The following is a 21,334-nucleotide window of genomic DNA, read 5'->3' as shown; positions in this document are numbered from 1 at the left end:
GGGTTGGGTGGTGAAGTGCCCCAGCACCGGGGGGGGGGGGGGGGCTATGGGCGAGGATGGCACCTTTACCTTGGATGACGTCATCGCATTGGCGCTTTTAGTTGTTTGTCGACGGAATAACAAAATATATACATTTTGAGGAGTTCCACCCAAATTCATAAGCACACTACAGTGACCATTTAAAAATAAAAAATACTGGAACAGGCAGTTTCTTTGCCATCATTTGTAAACATGCAACATTTGCTTATCAACAAAAAAGGTTCATATGCACCTGGCAGCCCAGCATTTCCCATGGGTCCAAACCTTCCAGAGCCTTTGGATCCTTTGTCACCCTTCGTCCCTCGCTCTCCTGCCAAATGATAACAATTAAACAATCAGCTTTTCCTCAACTAAATTTCGCTCCTCATGGCAACGAATCCCATCACCTAATTACAACAATGGCAAAATAACAAGTTAACACAAGCAGTTAAAAGTATAACTTTTTCGAGTTGACTGGTATAATTAGTGATAATATATCATTCGTTCCATTGAAACAATGCATATTGTTGTTGATCTATTCCCCTAACAACAGCAAACACACTCTATGAATATTAAGTTTCAAACAATCAAGCAAATCAAATAGACTAACTGCCATTAATCCTTCTGATTCTCTGGTGCAATTAGGAAAGCTACTTTTAATGAGCGATACTAAAAACGTGCAGTTATTTTGTTTCACAAAATCTGAAATAGATCGTTAAAATATACGTGATTTATTATTTCATAAAACCAGTCAAATGTTCTTGTGTGGGAGTTGAAATTTACTTTCATAGACAAATAGTACTATAATAAATTAAAATATGTATTAATTTTAAATTAACTTTACTACCAAGTGAATTTACAATATTGATTTTTGGTGCATGGAATTGTCTTTGCTTACAAATATGAGGGATTGCGATGGCATGCAAGAGGCCTTTATCCCAGCAGTGAATTTGTAGAGGAATAGTGTGAGCAACCACGAGGGGGCGAACAGAGGTAGGAGCGAGCGAGTTGACAGCAAAGGATACGTCATGTCACGTGGGCGGTAAGGGGGTACACCTTCGGGAACAAAGGCGGGATCGAGCTAGGGGGAGGAGCCGCCAAAGGGGTTCTTAAGGGGGAGCCCGTGACGAAGGCGGGGTAGTTGTGGGGAGCCAGGGCAAGGATCGGCTGGAAGAGGTCTCTCCCTCCATGTCGCTGGGCGGTGTTGGATGAACCCCCGTCCCATGCAGACGAGCGAGATCGCCCCAAGGAATGGCCGAGTGAAGGATAATATAGAGTTCGGGGGTCCATGGTAAGGACCAAGAATAGAAAGCACCTACCTCTGGTGTGAGTTACAGTGTCGTGTGAACAGTGTTAATAAACGGCATCAGCCCTTACAGTGAATTCCGTCTCCGCGTGGTCGTGCTGCACAACAAATTTACAATGGATGATGATACATGCTTTTGAATTACTTGTTTTATTATATTCAGTTATTTTCCTTTATCTCCTTAAATGGCAATACTTCATATATGGTCAAATAGGTTTTGATTTCCACTCATTCACAAATATTTGCTGACGAATGGCTCAAAAACATAACGAGATATTTGTTCAATGTGTCACTAATCTCGTGTTTTCGTGAACCACAGAACTCGAGTAAGGACTGGAGATGTCATCTCCAGCAGAGCTTCTCTGTGTTTTAGTCACCTCGAGTTGGCTACCAAATTGGGCTGAATCTGCAGTTCTTTAGGCCGATTTCAGTTTGCGGGTTGGCTTTAATTCCTTACGTCAGAATTCGTGCTGAGCAACAATGCATCGCGATGGACAAGGTCCCCCCCTGCTTTGGACTCTTGTGAGTGACCGGCTGGGGTGAAGTGTGCTGTGATCTGTTGCTGGTCAAGTATAATTGGTAATAGTAGTATGACTCATTACCAAACATGTCAATCAAAATCATAGTAGGTGGCAAGAATATTTAATTTTACATTCAACATTATATTTTGTCAGCAACATGGCATTGACCTTTGACAAATGTTTTGGAAAGTCTTATTGATGATTTGAAGGTTTCGTGACTGCAAGGATTCATATTCTTAGGTTTTTTCGGTAAAGTCACGTAGGTAAAAATGTTTTAATTAAAATTAATAAAAGTAAAATAAAAATAAAAATCACGACGTAAATGAGAGATTACAAGAGATACCACTCCGTATATATAATGGTTGAGGGGGGGGGGGAAGGGCCAGGAACGGCTCACTTTTCATTATTATGGTAAGGTGTGGCTTGAGACTACGAATAGACTACATAACAAATGACTGAGCCTTTATTATGGAGAGGTTCGGTTTGTGACTACGCCTTGCCTATGAAGTACCGGTGAGGACGCTTGACGCCGAGGTTGAGGCACACGTATGTTTATTCACAATATGACAGTGGGCATATACACACTCGAGGGGGTATCGGCCCCCTCACCCGTATAACTCGCAATACACCCCTAGCTAACTCTGTCCTAGCCCCGAATCCTCCACTAATGGGCTAGGGGAGGCTAACTGGCCCGACACTGGTAAGTCGGGCCCGGTACCCGGAGTTCCAGACCAGCTCTTACAAGAGCACCGGCTCTGGCTTTCGGGACCACGCCGCTGGCTCAATCCTGTCCAGCCCTGAAAAGGACATCGAACCAGGGGAGTCCAGGGCTCTATCTAAGACGTCTTCAATCTTCTTCCCTTAGCTTTAACATAACTGCCGAGCCCTTTGAAACATCCCCTTTTATACCCAACCCCTCCCTGAGGGGTGGGGCCCCGGGGGATCATAACGTTCGAACCAGCCCCCCCCAGGGTGTCTGGCTCGGACGTCGTAGAGGGCACTTGCTCGTGCACTTACGTAGCCCCGCCCACTGTGTTTGTTTTCCATAGGCTGCCATGCATAACGGGCCCTCTCTTTAACACCCCTACATCACCCCCCCCCCCCCCCCCCCCCGCATAGCTTGCAGCCGTCCCGGCTGCCAACATACAAAAATGACAATAAAAGTGCATTTACACCTTGACCGCGCGTGTGCCTCACTATTTTTCAACAATAACAAGAACAGCAACAAGAACACAACAAAAGGCAACAGCAAGAAGAGAAAACAACCCGACGCACCCCCCCTTGAATAAATACGAATTCTGTAAAAAAAAAAACCTATATACAATTTGCAGGGAACCCACCATACACACAACACCAGGTGAACCCAACGTATGTACATTTCAATGGGCAGGGAACACACCACCCACACAACACACAATGAACACAACGTATGTACATTTCAATGGGCAGGGAACACACCACCCACACAACACACGATGAACACAACCTATGTACACATCTTCCGGCCTCATAACAGTCTGCGCATTTTTGCGCGCGTCCTTGCAGCGGGCCCCTCACACGGGGTAACCCCGGGTGGCGGACCGTCAGGTGGCAATTGTCCGTCCCGGAGTGAGACCTCATCCGATGCCGCGCGACCGTCGGTATCCCCAGGAGGGGTGGTCGGGCGTGAGCCCGTCAGTCCTGATGCACCTGGAGGTGGCACGGCCGGCAAGGCATTAGGTGAGAACGACGGAGACGGACCCAGTGAGTCGGTCGACCCCCCACACGTTTGGCCACGCATGTGTGAAGTGGGTTTGTGTACCGCAACGAAGGGTTTTAACCTAGAGGGGTGCACGAACCATCGCCGCTTCCCCCATTTAATGCGCACGCACTGTGGTCGCAAAACTTCGACCACCTCCACAGGGCCCCGCCACGGCCGCGCCAGCTTAGGGGAGGTAGCCAGGGGCACTTGGGGACAGTGCAACCATGCCTTGTCCCCCGGCTTCCACTTTATTACGTGCGCCCGACCCAGCCTGAGGCGCTCATTCGCCTTTTGACGGAGGTCCGAGTTTAGCATAGCAGCATCCCGCGCCTCTGTTAATTTGGCCAGATAAAATTTGACGTGGTCAGCCAATTTAGTTTTCCCTTGCGGGTCGGGGATCTGCAGCTGGGCGCGAACAGGCGGGTCGGGTTCGCGACCGTACATGAGGTAAAAGGGGGAAAATTCCGTAGCTGCATGGGGTGCCATCCGGTATGCCGCCAAGACCCCTTGAATATGCAGGTCCCAGTCAGTCTGCGAGTCCGAGACCTGCTGTGACATCATTGACGTAATGGTGCGATGCAGGCGCTCGACCATTCCGTCAGTTTGCGGGTGATACGGGGAGGTACGAATTTTCTTCGTGCCTAAGAGGTCACAGACTTGTTTGAGTAATTTACCGGAAAAATTTCTGCCCTGGTCGGTCAGCAGCCGCTCCGGAGCACCTTTGTCCAGGACGTATCCCTGAACAAAGGCCTCCACGATGGCTGCTGCCGACTGGTTGGCAAGGGGCCAGGCCATAGGCCAGCGCGTAAAATACTCGACACCTGTCAACAAATACCTATTGCCCCTGGGGGTGGCGGGAAATGGGCCCAAAATGTCCAGCGCGACAAGCTCATTTATTCTGGATACTTTGATCGATTGCAAGGGCGGGTTAGACTCCCGCGCCGGCGGTTTCCGTTGCGCACACCGAGGGCATGATCCCAATAGATCCCCAACATCCCTCGTCATACCAGGCCAAAAAAAATCAAGTTGTAGCAGTGCAAGAGTCTTTTGGGTCCCCAGGTGTAATAGGCGCTCATGCGCGGCCCACACCACCTTGCCTCGCAACTCAGAAGGGACCACCAGCCGATGTCGCTGGGATTTGCCGTCCCAATGCATCAGCAGGCCTTGCACCATTTCCCATGCATCCGAATCCCCCGTCACCCGCCCAGCACCCCCGACGCGACGACGCCACCCGAGGAGGGAGGTATCCTCCATTTGGAGGCGCCCCCATTCAGTGACGGGCAACCCCAACAGGGAATCTCTTCCCTGTTGTTCGATCGAATTAGTAACCAATGGTTCGTCGTCGTCGGTGGCTGCCAAGATCGGAACCGATGCGTCCCCTGAAGGCCTGCAACGTCCCGACCCCAGGAGGCATGCACATTCGGAGGTGGTTGGCATGCGCGACAGAGCGTCCGCATTCGTATGGCGAACGCCCTTACGGTAGGTGGTTTCAAAATCAAAGTCCTGGAGAACCTCCAACCATCGAGACAACTGTCCCGATGGTTGTTGAACTCGCAGGGCATACTGTAGTGCCGCATGATCTGTGCGGACGGTGAAATGCCGACCGTACAGATATGGGCGATACTGTTGGATGAAATAGACAATTGCCAACAGTTCCCTACGGGTGACACAATATCTTTGCTCCGCAGGAGACAACATCCGACTACCGTACGCGACCACCCGTTCCACGCCATCAACCACCTGGGAAAGCACACCCCCAATACCCGTGTTGCTCGCATCGGTGTCGAGCAAAAAGGGCTTAGAAAAATCTGGGTAAATCAAGGGAGGGGCTTTTACCAGGGCGTCCCGAAGGGAGCAGAAAGCAGCCTCCTCCTCTTGACCCCAGTGGAACCGAACCCCTTTAGATGTTAAAGCGTGCAGGGGTTTTGCAATTGTCGCAAAATCAGCGACGAACCGTCGGTAATACGACGCGAACCCAATGAAACTCCTGACCTCTCCCACCGAGGTGGGAGTCGGCCAGGAGCTGACACACTGCGTTTTGGCGGGATCGGTAGCAATACCTGAGCGTCCCACGATGTGCCCCAAATAACGCACCGAATCGCGCAACAAATGGCATTTTTGGGGCTTGAATTTCAAATTAGCAGCCCGCATCTTTAGGAAAACCGCCCGCAACCTCTGGAGATGTTCGTCAAAAGTTTTACTAAAGACGATAACGTCATCCAAATAAATGAGGCACGACTCCCATTGCAATCCAGCCAAAACCAATTCCATCAAACGCTGGAAAGTTGCCGGCGCTGAGTGTAAGCCCATCGGCAACCGGTTGAATTGGAACAGGCCGTGCGGTGTACGGAAAGCAGTTTTAGGCTTTGAATCATCGTCCAGAGGAAGCTGCCAGAATCCCGAAAGTAAATCCAGTGTGGAAAAGAATCGCGCTCCCGCCAAGGCGTCCAGCGATTCATCCATCCGAGGGAGCGGGTATGCGTCGGCAACCGAAATTTTGTTAAGACGCTGGAAATCAACGCAAAACCGCAACGAACCGTCCTGCTTTTTAACCAGGACGATCGGCGCTCCCCAAGGGCTGGTGGAAGGAGAAATGATGTCGGCGGCCAACATGTCATCAACAGCCGATTTGACATGGTCCTTTTCGGCGGGACTCAACCGAAACGGATTTTGGCGAATTGGCGCGCTGTCACCCGTGTCAATATGGTGACACAGCAGGTGAGTACAACCCAAATCGTATTTATTCCGACTAAAAACGTCGGAAAATTCCCGCAGTAGTGTTTTAAGTTGTTGACGCTCTGAATCTGACAGGTCCGTCGATCCCGCACAAAGCGCCTCGAGCCACCCTTCATCGCTGTCCGAATGCGGTCGCGGCGCAGGGACAACGCTGACGTGATTTGCGACGGGTTCCTCACATGGCACCGGCGTTGCGTGAGCAAGCACGGTCCCCTGTGGGACCACCACCGTCTGCGAGCCCACATTGAGGACCGCGATGAAGGGTTCACCGTCCCCTCTTACTATGGTCTGGGCCGGAAGTAAATGAGGTCCACTAACCCCGGCCCTAGACGACCCCAGCAGAACCCCTTGGGCCCCAACACCCTTAGCGAAGGGCCGCCGAAGTTTCAAGGGAATCAACATTTGCGCCCCCGGAGGGACGCGCACCGTTCTCTCTACGAATGCCGGCACCGTCGCGAACGCCGTCCGAGTCGTAACAGGCGATGGCAGAAACGCCATGCGTCTGCCCGACGGGAGCTCAATACATCCCTGGTCGATCAATATCCTAATCGGCATTTTGGCCAGGAAGTCCGTCCCCAGCAGGCACGGAACCGCCAGCGAGGAGGAAACAAAAATCGGCCCAGACAATTTAATTTCCCCAATACAAATTTGGGCACGAATTTGACCGATGATGCCAAGTGAGCCCCCGTTAGCCGCATAGAATGGTACGTTAACAGGCATCAAAGGACGACTCCGGACAGGGAGAATATTGTAAATCAACTCCGAAATAATGGTCGCCGATGCTCCCGTATCAACCAGGATGTGCACTTCAACCCCGTCGATGTGCCCCACAACGGCCGACGACCCCGACGATGCGGCTACCACACGATCGGCCAGCACGGACCACTGGCCGGGTTCGATATGAGTACCCGGGGTGGTGCGTGATGGTGCGATGGTGCGCGATATCGGCCCCCCTCTCGTTGCGGTGTTTGAGTGCGTGACGGGTGTGTGCGTGGGCCAAACATGTGGGGTGCCGCGACTCGCCGGGTTATGATGGTGGAGCTTGTGATGAGGCCCGTCGTCCCGTTGAGGTGTCGTCCCGCGCTGTCGAGGAGCGCGGCACCCCGAGGCGACGTGGCCCCGGACGCCGCAGTTGAAACACCGCGGGAGCGCCGTTGGAGGAGACGGACGGTTGAAACGGCCCGGCCCGTCCCGGCCCGACCGTGCTCCTGTCGCCTGTTGCGGTCGGTGGTCGACGGCGTAGAGCTCCTCCGTCGGAATGGTGGCTGCAGCCACCGCACGCCCCGCCGATGCCCTGCTGGCTTTCCGCCGCAGTGACAGGAGGTTGGCGTGGAGGAGCCGCGCCGCCTGGAGCGATGTCATCTCCTCGTCCTCCCGGGCGACGACCGCGATGTCAAGGTCATCTGCCAGGAGGAGGATCTTCTCCGTGACCATCGCGTCCACGCCGTCGTCGTCCATACGAGGGAAGGCCGACTTAGCCATCGCCAGGAGGCTCGTCCGATATGCTAGGGGCGACTCCTTCTCACCCCGCTTGCGGTCGTAAAATTGCTGTCGGCATTCAGCCGATGGTCCATAGACCCCGCCCAGCAGCTGTAGTGCCATCGGTAACGTAGACCGCTTCTCTCTCGGCGCCGATGTGAGGGCGGCGAGCGCGTCGCCGTCGAGGAGCGCCGGCAGCGCGCAGAGAGCCTCCTCATCGGACCATTTCGCCATCTCCTGATGGGCGAGGAAACGTCGGCGAAAACCGGCCCAGTCCCCCTCCGCGCCGATGAACTCCTTCAGCGGGGGCAGTCTCTGATGAAGCGCAGCGGTCGTTGTGGACTCCCGCAGGCTGATGTCACCACCACTCGGCTGTGCGTCGGTGCGAACGGCCGATGGGATCGCCTGTCGCGCTTGTGATGACGTTGCAGCTTCAGCGACGGCGATGTCGGAGCGGATGTCTAGGCTGGCCACGCCCCGAACAGCTGTAGCGTCGATGGCGGGAATTTCAAATTCGGACTGCTCCGAAATGGCGGAAGGCGCCCTGGTCGTTGGCTCGCCTCGCCCCGTGTTGGATCACCGGCCCCTAGTCGAGTGATGGTCTCCAGCGTGGCGGCAGCGGCATACAGCAGCTCCGCCAGCCTCCCGTGAGCCAGCCGTAACGCGTCTGGCTGCGGCCCCTCTTCATTTCGATGCCCCGGTAAGGAGGCGTCAGGCCCCGGCTGCACCTTGTCTTGTGGAGCCGTCTCGGGCTCGACGATCTCGGCAGTGTCTTCCTCCTGCGGTACTTTGGCCCGCGCTGTTTTCCGCGTGTCCATGTTCGAATTACTTCTGACACCAGTTGAAGTACCGGTGAGGACGCTTGACGCCGAGGTTGAGGCACACGTATGTTTATTCACAATATGACAGTGGGCATATACACACTCGAGGGGGTATCGGCCCCCTCACCCGTATAACTCGCAATACACCCCTAGCTAACTCTGTCCTAGCCCCGAATCCTCCACTAATGGGCTAGGGGAGGCTAACTGGCCCGACACTGGTAAGTCGGGCCCGGTACCCGGAGTTCCAGACCAGCTCTTACAAGAGCACCGGCTCTGGCTTTCGGGACCACGCCGCTGGCTCAATCCTGTCCAGCCCTGAAAAGGACATCGAACCAGGGGAGTCCAGGGCTCTATCTAAGACGTCTTCAATCTTCTTCCCTTAGCTTAAACATAACTGCCGAGCCCTTTGAAACATCCCCTTTTATACCCAACCCCTCCCTGAGGGGTGGGGCCCCGGGGGATCATAACGTTCGAACCAGCCCCCCCCAGGGTGTCTGGCTCGGACGTCGTAGAGGGCACTTGCTCGTGCACTTACGTAGCCCCGCCCACTGTGTTTGTTTTCCATAGGCTGCCATGCATAACGGGCCCTCTCTTTAACACCCCTACACCTACATAAAAAAAATGCTGTAAATGAGACCGAGCCTCTGCCATGTACATGTTGTTTGGTGGGTAAAACTTATTGCAGGAAACCAGAGTGTGAAAAAAGAAGCTAAACCTGGTAAAACAAAACTGGCTGTCTATCAGTAACCTGTAATAGTTGTCTGTCAAATAAGATGGTCCAAATAAGTGTAGTTAAATCTTTTTTGCACGGTTAATCACATATTTCCAATGATTACTCAGTTTGTAACCATCATCACGGTTGAAATTATATCTGTGTTTGTATATTTGTATGGCTTCGTGTACAAACCTTTGATGGTAGCCAGGAGGTTTGCAGAGCACCTTGGTCTCGGAAAAGACAATTTCATGAGAGCCCACAGAGTTGTAGCAGTGATCGGCAACGGCTGAAGAAAAGTGAGCCATTCCTGGCCCTCCCTCCCCCCTCAACCATTATATATACGGAGTGGTATCTCTTGTAATCTCTCATTTACTTGATACAGCTGTCGGGCTCTGACGGTTCCACCTGAATACGGAAGCTTGTGTTGCCTCCGAAACGCCGTGATTTTTATTTTTATTTTACTTTTATTAATTTTAATTTTAATTTTTTTACCTACGTGACTTTACCGAAAAAACCTAAGAATATCTTATTGATGAGTTATTCTGGGGGAAAAAACTTGCCAAACTACTAAATATATCCAGTAACTCAAGAACAAAAAGTAACTTTTTTTTACCAATGAAGTCTTTTTCAATTCAACTTCAGGCCAACTCAATGTGATTTGAGTTGCCTATCCATGGAAACCCAATGTAATGAAGCCAACACAATTCAGGATAGACAAGTCATCAGAAAGAAGTCCCATTTGCTCACCTTTAAGCCCAGAGCCACCTGGTTCACCAGGTGTCCCGGAGTATCCAGGCCTTCCCATATCACCGGGAAAGCCAGACAGGCCACGGAAGCCCTTAGTGCCGGGGGGACCAGGGGGCCCGGGTAACCCACGTGACGCCACACAAGGCTCACACGGCTTCATGATGCTCCGCAGCAACCCAGCCAGGTGATCTGATCCACACAAAACTCATGAACAGGTGGACAACAGTGGCTCATAGTTGCTATCACCCAATTTACCATATGTGTCAAGTATAGCTGTCTGCTGTGTTTTTGAGTAATACCACATGCTAATCGACATGACATGCAAGCAATTCAACCACGTCTGAGACAACGTGCGGTGAAAACCCGAACGCACATCAAAGCGATCGCCAGCACAACTGCGAAAACCAACGAAGTAGTATATTATGTCGAGGATTGAAACAGGAGTCAATTATATGCCATCATTTTTAAAGGTGAACCTGGCGTAGGTCTCACCAGGAATGTATGTATGTTCAACTTCTTTCGTACCGTACGTAGCTAACCATGCTAATTGGAGGTTCAGGAAAGGACAACCAACTAAAAACAGCAGTTCTACATAAGTGCGATTTCAAGCTCGATTTAAAAGTGTATCGCTCCAGTAGCTTTCTAATAAGCTCCAGTGACTTCCTAATAATAACCACTTATTAATTTTTAAAAAACGTCCGTGAAAAAATGTATACTTTTTTATTTTTGTTGAATTAACAATTAAAAGAAAAATATTAATACATAATAAGACTGTCAATATATAAAAGGTAAGGGTGCAGCCCTGCAATTATCTGCAGTTTTAAAGAAATTCGTTTTCAATCTAGTTTTAAAAGTGCATAGCGCTAGTAGCCTCCTAATATGGGAATGCAGAGCAAGTGAATATTAAACTTTTTTTTTTATCTTGGGGTGTTTTTTGAGGTCACGCTAGACTTGCTCAGAAACACAAACGGGTCCCTTGGCAGATTCGGTAAGGCACCTACCAAATGTTCATATCGCTGTAATGATGTATGTGTACAATTGCATTCAGGTACACCGCAAAACTTCTCTGCCTAATATTTATACGGGCTAATGTTTCGGCAGCACAAGGCAAAGTGCTTGGTTGGCACATAGTGCACTGTTATTGTTTTTGTAAACTGGATTAATTCAAGCATATATCATTAGAGTTAGCAATAAAGCACTTTACAGTAATTCATCCTACTTGACTGGACACACATCACCTCGCTGCCAGGTTGTATCATCCTTATCTCTAAATCTGGCACCAGCCAAGAAGTTCAACATACATACATTCCAGTGAACCCTGATCCCTCAAGCGCAAGCAACACACCAACGCGTTCTTCTGGAAGTTCTCTCACCTCGGATGACGTCGTTGCAAAGCTTCCGTACGTAATTATCTGCAAGTGGACGTCCCTGAAAAAAAAGTGTTTTTCTTGTGTGTTAATACAATGTGCTAGCATGTGGTGGGAATGACGAGGTCATTTAAGGTTGTATCGTTCATTTGCTTTATATTTTAAGTTCGCGTGTACGTCATTTACACGTTCGCAGTCTATTTATTTTCCCAAACTGGTGCCACATTATACAGAAAAAAACGAAAAGTACCATTTATAACACGGACATACTCGGTTAATGGTCCAAATTTTTGTTTGTTTTTTCATATACGGGTAGCATAGTAACAAACATGAAATCTCCCGCGGAACTCACCGGCCTGCCTTGGCGACCTGGATATCCTGGGAGGCCTTTGCCCCCTGTACTGCCAGAGATGCCGGATGGTCCCAAATTACCCACGGGGCCTGGGTCCCCTTTATGTCCATGCAGACCCCTCTCCCCTGGCAGCCCAGGCTCTCCTCTCTTGAAAACGCACACACACACACGTCAAGTCCAACGCACACAAGACAAATACGAATAGGTTTTACCAGAAAGGGTAAAAACCTATTCTTATTTGTCATACTCTGATACTCGCAACAACAGCAAAGGTCCCATGATATAACAGGTCAACGCGAGCTATAATTGCTCTGATACGTGTGGCATTGTCTTTGTACCGTTCACTTTTTGGCGTTCTCTGGTCTGACACTGATGAGACAAGGCCATGAAGAAGACTGTCTCTGGTGTAGGCCAATCAGTTTCAAAGACAATGCAAATATTATCAGAGCACGTTTGTTTTGCACCAGTACGTGTGCATGTTTTGCCAAAGTACGTGTGGGTAATGCAGACTTGATTCCTTGCAAAAAAAGGGTTTGAACATCGGAACACCTGTTTATTGCCTGAAAGGGGTAAAACCTATTCTTATATTTCATACACACAAAACAATCTTTCCATGTTTTTTTTTTACCTCAGATTATAGATCAGAGGTGAGGAACCTTTTCCTTACTGAGAGCAGGATAGGGCTTTCAAATACCTTGTGTGGGTCACACAATAGTTGACATTACATTTTGATCATGCTAGGGCCACATGGATTCACTGTGCGCTTAGAAGTACTCGCAAGACAACGCGTGAATGAGCATGGTAACATTATAAACAATGAAGCCAAGTCGAAAATATTTCCCTCTCGTACCAGATAAGCGCGGCTAAGATGCTTGCAGAGATGGATTAATATCAGTTGTGGGCCTTTTCGAAATGGTAGGTTTCACATCGCGATTGTAACGTTCTTACACGCCCCTACTGGACATCTGCGAGAAAGAGCCTGATAGCTTATCGGATTCTAATTCTGATGGGCTGTATGAAGGGTAAGAATTGGGCCCTAAGTTCCCCTGCTGTATGGGGCAAGTGCGAGCACCTATGAAGGCCCACGTGGCACACACAAGAGGGTGGCGTGACCATCACCACGCTTGGCCAACTTTGTCTGCCCAATGGAGATGTTGACACACCGGACAAGGTACGCATCATTCAATGCCGAGTCGACTTGGTGAATGCGCACCCACAGATGCAGATATAATTTGCGGCCGATGTCCACAGTTGTGAATCGAATCCAGATCATCAGGATCGTAGCAAAGTGAATGACCCAATTCAGTAACGCTCCACGGACACACAGACACATCAAATAACCCCTATATAGCCGTTTAGACTGTTCGGGCAAGTGCTGTTAGCAAACACTTAATAAAGCCAGCATAAGAGGTGTGTGTGTGGTCAGCATCAGGCCTGGTCAAATTTCTCTTTCCAGCGTTTGTCTTTACACACTTTAAAGAAGCTTCGACCTAAGATTACATTGCCACTTATGTTTACGGTCTGCAATTTAAACCGTATTCCTGGGTTCTTAGCGCAGCGCCTGATCCACTGCAGCTACGCATCCACACACAGACGAAAAAGCTCTCTCATAGAGCCCACCAGACGATGAACTTGTGAGTGTCAAGTCCGGCACATAAACTGTCGGGCGGTGTAGGCCGTGGGCGGTGAGGGGGCAGTTGGGCTATGACTTAGCTCTGCGTTGTTTTGATTAGGTTTAACAACTCTGTGGACACTTAGGTGCACTTGCTGTGTGATGTCCAGCCGATTTGAACTGCAAGGTTGACAGGAGATGGCAGCATGCCGCGATTAAGTTCATGAACCCATCTGTCGGGGGTTTGAGTCGTGTGCGAGGTGGGCTTTCGAATGGGTACTTCAGTTTCCTTGTAGAGGCAAAACGATCTTTGAAATTTAATGGGGGAAAAAAACATCCCAACGCAGGGATGTGTCCCGCAAAAAGTTGCGGCTCATTGAAAATTTGTTACGGATATATGTATTACATTAGTAGAAGTATTGAAATAGGCACTGCAATTTGCCCGCAGAATTCCAAATATGTTTACAGGTCACAACACGCACCCGCATAAATAATACAACACGAGTTGGTATTTTAATGTAAGTGGTACAAATACTGCAGTACCAAAGAAAAGGACACCATAACTAAATAACATACATTTTCTTTCAAATCATAAAACTGAAACGACTTCCTACATGCCCACGCACATAATTTATGTGTGCTTCCAAACGTAGATATGGTTTATAAACATTTGCATCATGCATACAGACACGCACTCGATAGTGGCACTGAAGATACATGTGCTTTCATCGTTTTTTTGCAATAATAAGAGTGCCTAAGTGCTTCCAGGCCAAATGAAGTCCCTGTATATCCATATAATTGCATATAATTTACGTATACGTGACAAACCTTGCTTATGTGACAAACCTGACGAATTGGCTGTGTCGGGTGGTGGGGCGTTTTCATGACGCATTTATATTTACGCAATCTATCGAAGATAATGTACATATAATAAATAATACACAGCCATTCACCAATCCTCTGCTGGATGAAAGCCTCTCCACCACACCGTTTGGTCACGGGGGATGTTTACCAGACTTTACCACGCTGGTATACGTGCAGGTTTGGTAAAGCAGGTGCCCAGAACCCGTTCAGATATCGCTCACTACTGGAATTCATTGCGGCCGGGCGGGAATTGAACTCAGGTCGCCGAGCTCACAACGCATTTCCTCGTCCACTACGCCACCGTTGGACCTAATATTAAACCACGCTTAAGTGAATTTAAACAAGTTATATCCCAAACACCACGACACGTGTGGCTTTCGGGTGCTATGAAGAAAGTGAATAAAAAATACACAAGTTTGAACAAACAAAGTGGGGAGGGGGGGGTGACAGAGTGATACTGATTACGTGGCAAAATACAGTGATTGTTAGATTGTGATATCCTCCTCGTGGAATAAATTCACCCATTGTGCAAAGAGATCAATTTGCTAGGGCGCAGATGTAATTGGCAAGCAGTGATGCAAATCTTTATTTGACTGGATACTAAATTGCAGATATATAACCAATTACGTTTTTTTGGTTGGAACTGCGGATGTAATTATAAAACGTAATTAAATATATCTAAAAATAGAGCCATCGCCGAGAGGGTGAAGCAATGAGGCATGCTCAAATGGAACAAATCCCTCGGTAGATGTGCGACTAAGATGAAGAGCCACGAACAACAGCTGCACAGCACACAACTTGGGGCGCTATTCCCAATGACACGCTTGCTCCACTAGGCGGCAGTGTGATGCTGCTGTCCCAAGCAAAATGACAGCCGAGAAACAAAATAATGCGCGAGACCGGCCCTCGGCAGTGGTGCAGGCGAGAACAAGGGGAACAAAAAACGTCGCCACGTTGGTCATTAGCACTGCCTCGTGCTCTGTACAGCCTGTTTGTCAATCCAGTGCTGAAAAAAGACTGTGTAAGACACCAAGGATAAATCTAGATTTGAAGTTTTCGCGACTGCAGGGATCCATACTCTTTGGTTCTTTCGGTAAAGTCACGTGGGTAGAAAATAAAACAAATAAAATCACGACGTTTCGGGCGCAACACAAGTGTCCGTCATCAGGTGGGACAACCACAGCAGAAAACAATTGCTGAAGTGGGCAAAAGGGCTGCTGTAACAATAGGCTATATAGGTAAGATGAGTGACGCTTGTTTTGCGACCGAAACGTCGTGATTTTATTTATTTTATTTTATACCTACGTGACTGCCGAAAGAACCAGAGTAAAGACACCAAGAGGTTTTTTCATGATAATGTTTTATTATGTATTTGTTTTTATTTCCTTTATTAGCAAATACTATTTGTTATTTATTTATTTCCTTGCGTAATCTTATTTTTTTATTTAATATTTAGTTTAGTTACATGTTATTTATTATTTATTTAAGGGGCGCCACGGTGGTGTGACGTGATCTTCCTCGCGTGGTATACAGGAGGCCGGGGATTCGATCAAGATCCCGATCCCGACGCTGACGTGTGTATATTTGGAGTTTGCGTGTTATCTCTGTGGTCCCGTGGATATTCCTTTTTCCTCCGGCTTCTCCAGTTTTACCCCTCCACATTTAGAAACATGCGTTGAGATAATTTTGCTGCTTTGCATTTCCACATGATAGGCCACTTTGTTGAGCTATCATTTGTGGCAAGGTCGCTTCTGAAAAATAAGCTCATAGGTCAGTGGGCTTTACTTGGTAAGATAAAAAAAAATAGTTTCGTTTTATTTGCATATTTTAAGTGATTTGTTTACTTTTCCAATACTTTGCACTCCGATCGTGTTTTTTTGTTTGTTGTTGTAACGCACGAACCCGTCCCTACTGGATGTCTGTGAAAAAGAGCTTCATTGCTCATCAGACTCCTCCAGTATAAATACATATTTTTAATTCTGATAATTTTACCATACTTTACCAAGCTAGTATGTTTGTAATATGAGGATGCACCCGGGGGTAACTGGGCGATGGTGAAAGGCTCTGCCGGCCTCTGCCCGCAGCCAATAGGACGTCGAGCCAAGGGCGTAGCCCTGGGGCTGTATAGCAACCTCTAGAAGGTTCCAGGGGAGAGGCTTATAATTGGCTGCGTGGCATCACGTGAGCCAGGTGATATAAGGGGCAGAGAGAGACAGTTAGTGGTCAGTGTGAAGAGCTTGGAGGAGAGACCACGTCTTGTGCCTCCGGCACGCCAGCGGCCACGTGGCAGGCCGGAGGCTGTCTCCCGACGCCGTTAGCCAGCGGTGTGGGGGAGCAAGGAAAGCAAGCGAATGCCACGCTCGATAGAGAGTAACGGGAGTAACGGGAAAAAGGAACCCAGCGGTGTGAGAGATAGAGAGAGCTGTGTAAAAGAAGAACGAATAAAGACAAGAGAATACGATATCGTCCGGAGTGGGATAATATTGGTCGCTTTCGCAACCTCTTATGGATAATATTGGTCGCTTTCGCGACCAATATTATCCATAAGAGGTTTTTTGGGATTAGACCGTGAAAATATTAATGTAGTTTTGTTTGTCACGTAAACAAAAATCTGCCAATTCGTTACTAGTTCAGCACACCAGTGTGTTAGAGAGTAAACCCACAACATTTACAATTTTACAATTGTAAGTAATTCTAAATGTTGTGGCTTCATTCTCCAATACGCCGGTGTGCTGAACTAGTCTGTCGGGGAGACAGACAGCTGTCTACCCGACAGACCTGGTCTTCACCTGAGGACGGCTGCTTGCGTTGTGGCCGAAACGTCGTGAGAATTATTTTATTATGTTTTATTTTTATTATTTTATTACTTCCCTTCTACGTGACTTTACCGAAAGAACCAAGAAGATGAATCCCTGCAGTCACGAAAGCTTTAAATCGAAAAGTATATTGAATGTTTGTAATTGCTGATCTACACACACAAGTTGGCCAAAACACTTCAGATGCTTTATTGCGATAATTCATACTGCCAACATAAAACGTACTGTGACGTAAAACGTGGATTTACGTTTAAAGATACTTTCTTTAAAATCAATAGAGATCCTACCAACCGCCTGGTTATGAAAACCAACAATATCATCACTGATTCGACATCTTTAATCGAACCAACCAAGCAGCTCTCTCTAAAACCCTTTGCTGCTCGACCACCCAGATTTTATGGCTTACCAAACATCCATAAAGAAGGTACACCACTCCATCCTATCGTCTCCACCATTGACTCACCCACCTACAAACTGGCACGATTTCTATCTGAGACCTTGCTGCCATTCACTGGCAAGACCACCTCAGCTGTACTCAACTCGGCTCACCTGGTATCTCTAATTAAAGACATCTCACTATCTCCAGATGATTAGCTTGTCAGCTTCGATGTAGTTTCTTTGTTTACCAAAGTTCCTGTGCCTGAGACCATTGCAATCATTGAAGATTTGGTCCAACAAGGACTGAATGCTGATGTACCGGCCCTGGTGAGACACTGCCTCACCAACATTTACTTCACCTGGAATGGAACATTCTACAAACAAGTTGACGGTACCCCAAATGGGTGCTCCCTTATCTCCAGTGGTAGCCAATGTTTTCATATACATTTTTGAGACAGATGCCATCCAGACATCCATCCTACGTCCTTCCTTGTGGAAGAGATACGTAGATGACACGTTCGTCATCTGGCCACATGGCCTGCCAGCTCTGAACCAATTCTTCAACCACATCAATTCTATACACCCAGCCATCAAATTCACCATGGGATTGGAAAAGGATGGCAAGTTACCATTCTCGAATGTTTTCCTCGAAAAGAGACTAGATGGCTCATTGTGACACTGTCTACATGAAAGCCACCCACACGGATGGGAGAGAACCACCTGAGGACCCAATCAAAACCATCACCTTGCCATACATAGCAAGGGTCACCAAAAAGATTTCCAAAATCATGAGCAAACACAAGATCCAGGTCCGATTCAACACAGTACATAACATTTGTGATTTGATCCCATCTGTGAAGGATGTGATCCCTGACATGCAATACCCCGGCGTCTACAAACTAAGCTGTGTCTGCGGCAGTAGTTATATTGGGGAAACTAGGCGACATGACTCAGACCGTGTTCACGAACACAAGGCAAATCTGAGACACGGTAGGTCCAACACCTCTGCCGTGGCTGATCATTGTTTTTTTTAATGCTGTGGGCACACATGAAATGTATTACTCCAAGACACAGGTACTATGCAAACCCACTGGCTATCAACAAAGATTTGTTCATGAAGCCATCCAGATATATAAACACAGAGACAATTTCAACGAGAAGATGGGTACAAACTGAGCAATCATTGGAAGGACGTTATTAACCAGGTAATGTCATAACTGGCTGTGATGCTTCCATCCTACCTGCATATGTTAGCAGTTATTTCCGACTCTCTGAGTTACATTAACTTGTTAAATATATTTACATTAACAGGCTAAATGTCTAACTAACATAGCTGCTGCTCCCCTTTCCCTCGATGCGGCGGTGGCGCTCGTTGTATAATCGGCTGAATGTGTCTCATTAACACAGCCGCTGCAGCGGGAGCCGTCTCACATTGACATGCTAATCTCCCATCTCGAGCAATGCAATGGCTTATTCAGCACCGTAGCTATGGGGTTACATTAACAGATTGATATGCTAATCTCTAACAAGACAATAGCCGGGGTATACCTTGCTCTGCGATCTTACATTTACTTGCAATTTCCATCTCTAGCCCCGCCCACTTACCCTTGGGTTGTACCCATCTAAAACCTTTATAACCTTTGGCTGCAGTAGTTCTCTCGCTACATTTCTTCCTGCCTCAGCAGTCCGTCTGCTGTATGTTTTCACCTGAAGACGATTGCTTGTGTTGCGATCGAAACGTCGTGATTTTGTATTATTATTTTTCTATCTACGTGACTTTACCGAAAGACCCAAAAAGTATTAATTCCTGCAGTCACGAAAGCTTTAAGTCAATATTTATTTAATAAGTTACAAGAGCAATCATCATGTATCTTTAGAACTGCATTTGTTGTGCTTTACACCCATTTTTACCCTTACTGTGTTATCGATGGTTTGCGATGACATGAATATTCCATTCGCAACTCCATGGGGGAAGTGTAACCCCCTTTCCACCCCCCCACATGTCCCCCCCCCCCCCATGTTAGGGAATGCTAAAGCTGCCTGCCTGGATTCAAACCCCGCCTCTCAGCTCATGGTTCTGACCCTTTGCGCCACGTGACCCTGAGCCTCTGAGCCAAATGGCCAAATCTTGAATAATACAGATGTCATACAATTTGTCTTCTATTAAATGATAAACAGTTTTTCATACATACACACATGCATGTAGGTATATGCGTGCCTACAAGTATTAAATGGGAAGAGCATATCTTCCAGTTTGACTGCTCTTCGTGGCTTTTGACACAGGCTTTCACGAAACTTGGCACAAGAGCACCACCTCGTATTGGCATTAATGCCACATTTCTCACCTCTCCCTTGGGTCCTGTAGGTCCACTGTCTCCCTGGGAAAACAAATGCAGTCTTAAACAAAAAAAATCAATGAAATTTTTATTTGAGCATGAAAAGGGTCCATTGAGATATAAAAAAGTGGTTTACAAGAACAACATAGTCAACATAGGTATTGCAGAGATGCCAGCAACTAAATTTGGATTAACTGTTTTAAAAACAAACATGTGAGGATAATTAAATGATTATCTTGAAAACAGAAGAAAACCTAGGTGCGTATACATGCACTTCATGACTTTCTCACACTTATTTTACTGTATGCATCATTTGTGAAATCAATGTGAGGTGTTTATAGCAGCACTGTAACAATTTGCTTCAGTCACAATTCAATACATTTTCATGATTCGGGGTTGCAACTCAAGTATCAATTCGTTACGTAATATCTTGAACAAAAAACATCGATTCTTAGCCATGCAATTTTTTGCAGGTATTGTAAGCTGAAGAATAGATATTCGTCTATGAATCTGAGCATCGGTCCAATGTTCCTTCCGTTTCTTTAGGTAGAAAAATGCTTGTTGTTGCGGTGTATTACGTTTTTGTATGTATTTATGTAAGTTTAACTCGCACCGCACGTAGCCAACCGTGCTAATCGGGAGGTGTGGCGCAAGTACAACTGAAAACAAAAAGCAGTTGTAAAGAAATGAGATTTCAAGCAAGATTTACAAGTGTATGGCTCCAGTAGCTTCCTAATAATAAACACTTTTAAATAAAAAAAAACGTCCGTGAAAAAAGGATACCTTTTATTGTAGAATTCATTATTTGAAGCAATGTTTTAATAAATAATAGGAAACTGTCATTATATCAACGGTAAGGGTGCAGCCCTGCAATTATTTGCTTACACTACTGTTGGCACTTAAGGGAGCGCTAGAGCTTGTCTGGAGGTTATATGGCTTATTTGTCGACACTGGCAAGACCAGGGGTCGGCAACCAAAATAACAAGAGACATTTTTTTTCATACTTGGTAAAAAAAAAATCAAGAGCCGCAATACCATGTGAATGCAAGACGGTGATCATCAATAAGCAACATCACGAAGCAGTCCTTCGTGATGTTGCTAAATTGGACTCCCATGGTGAACTGGACTTTCGTGGTAAACTGGACTTCGGTGGTAAATTGGACTCCCATGGTGAACTGGACTTTCGTGGTAAACTGGACTTCGGTGGTAAATTGGACTCCCATGGTGAACTGGACTTTCGTGGTAAACTGGACTTCGGTGGTAAATTGGACTCCCATGGTGAACTGGACTTTCGTGGTAAACTGGACTTCGGTGGTAAATTGGACTCCCATGGTGAACTGGACTTTCGTGGTAAACTGGACTTCGGTGGTAAATTGGACTCCCATGGTGAACTGGACTTTCGTGGTAAACTGGACTTCGGTGGTAAATTGGACTCCCATGGTGAACTGGACTTTCGTGGTAAACTGGACTTCGGTGGTAAACTGGACTCCCATGGTAAACTGGACTTTCGTGGTAAACTGGACTT

The 21,334-nt window shown here is 47.5% G+C and overlaps 1 protein-coding gene across 1 annotated transcript in view; it reads right to left on the bottom strand.

Moving 5' to 3' along the window:
- Window positions 1-21,334, bottom strand: part of LOC133349281 (collagen alpha-1(XXI) chain-like) — a 105,226-nt gene that overhangs the window by 3,195 nt on the left and 80,697 nt on the right. Inside the window, exons 25-29 of the mRNA XM_061562651.1 lie at window positions 19,819-19,851; window positions 11,804-11,950; window positions 11,458-11,512; window positions 10,085-10,273; window positions 272-349 (exon numbers count right to left, since the gene is read on the bottom strand). Of these exons, the coding sequence (XP_061418635.1) occupies window positions 272-349; window positions 10,085-10,273; window positions 11,458-11,512; window positions 11,804-11,950; window positions 19,819-19,851 (502 nt within the window). The remainder of the gene's footprint in view (window positions 1-271; window positions 350-10,084; window positions 10,274-11,457; window positions 11,513-11,803; window positions 11,951-19,818; window positions 19,852-21,334) is intronic.

The sequence above is a fragment of the Lethenteron reissneri genome, chromosome 29, assembly GCF_015708825.2.
Source record: "Lethenteron reissneri isolate LAM-NWPU_2019-01 chromosome 29, ASM1570882v1, whole genome shotgun sequence".
In the NCBI taxonomy this organism is placed as follows: Eukaryota; Metazoa; Chordata; class Hyperoartia; order Petromyzontiformes; family Petromyzontidae; genus Lethenteron; species Lethenteron reissneri.
The sequence above is the reverse complement of the archived record's forward strand: the minus strand, read 5'-3'. Positions and strand labels throughout refer to the sequence as shown.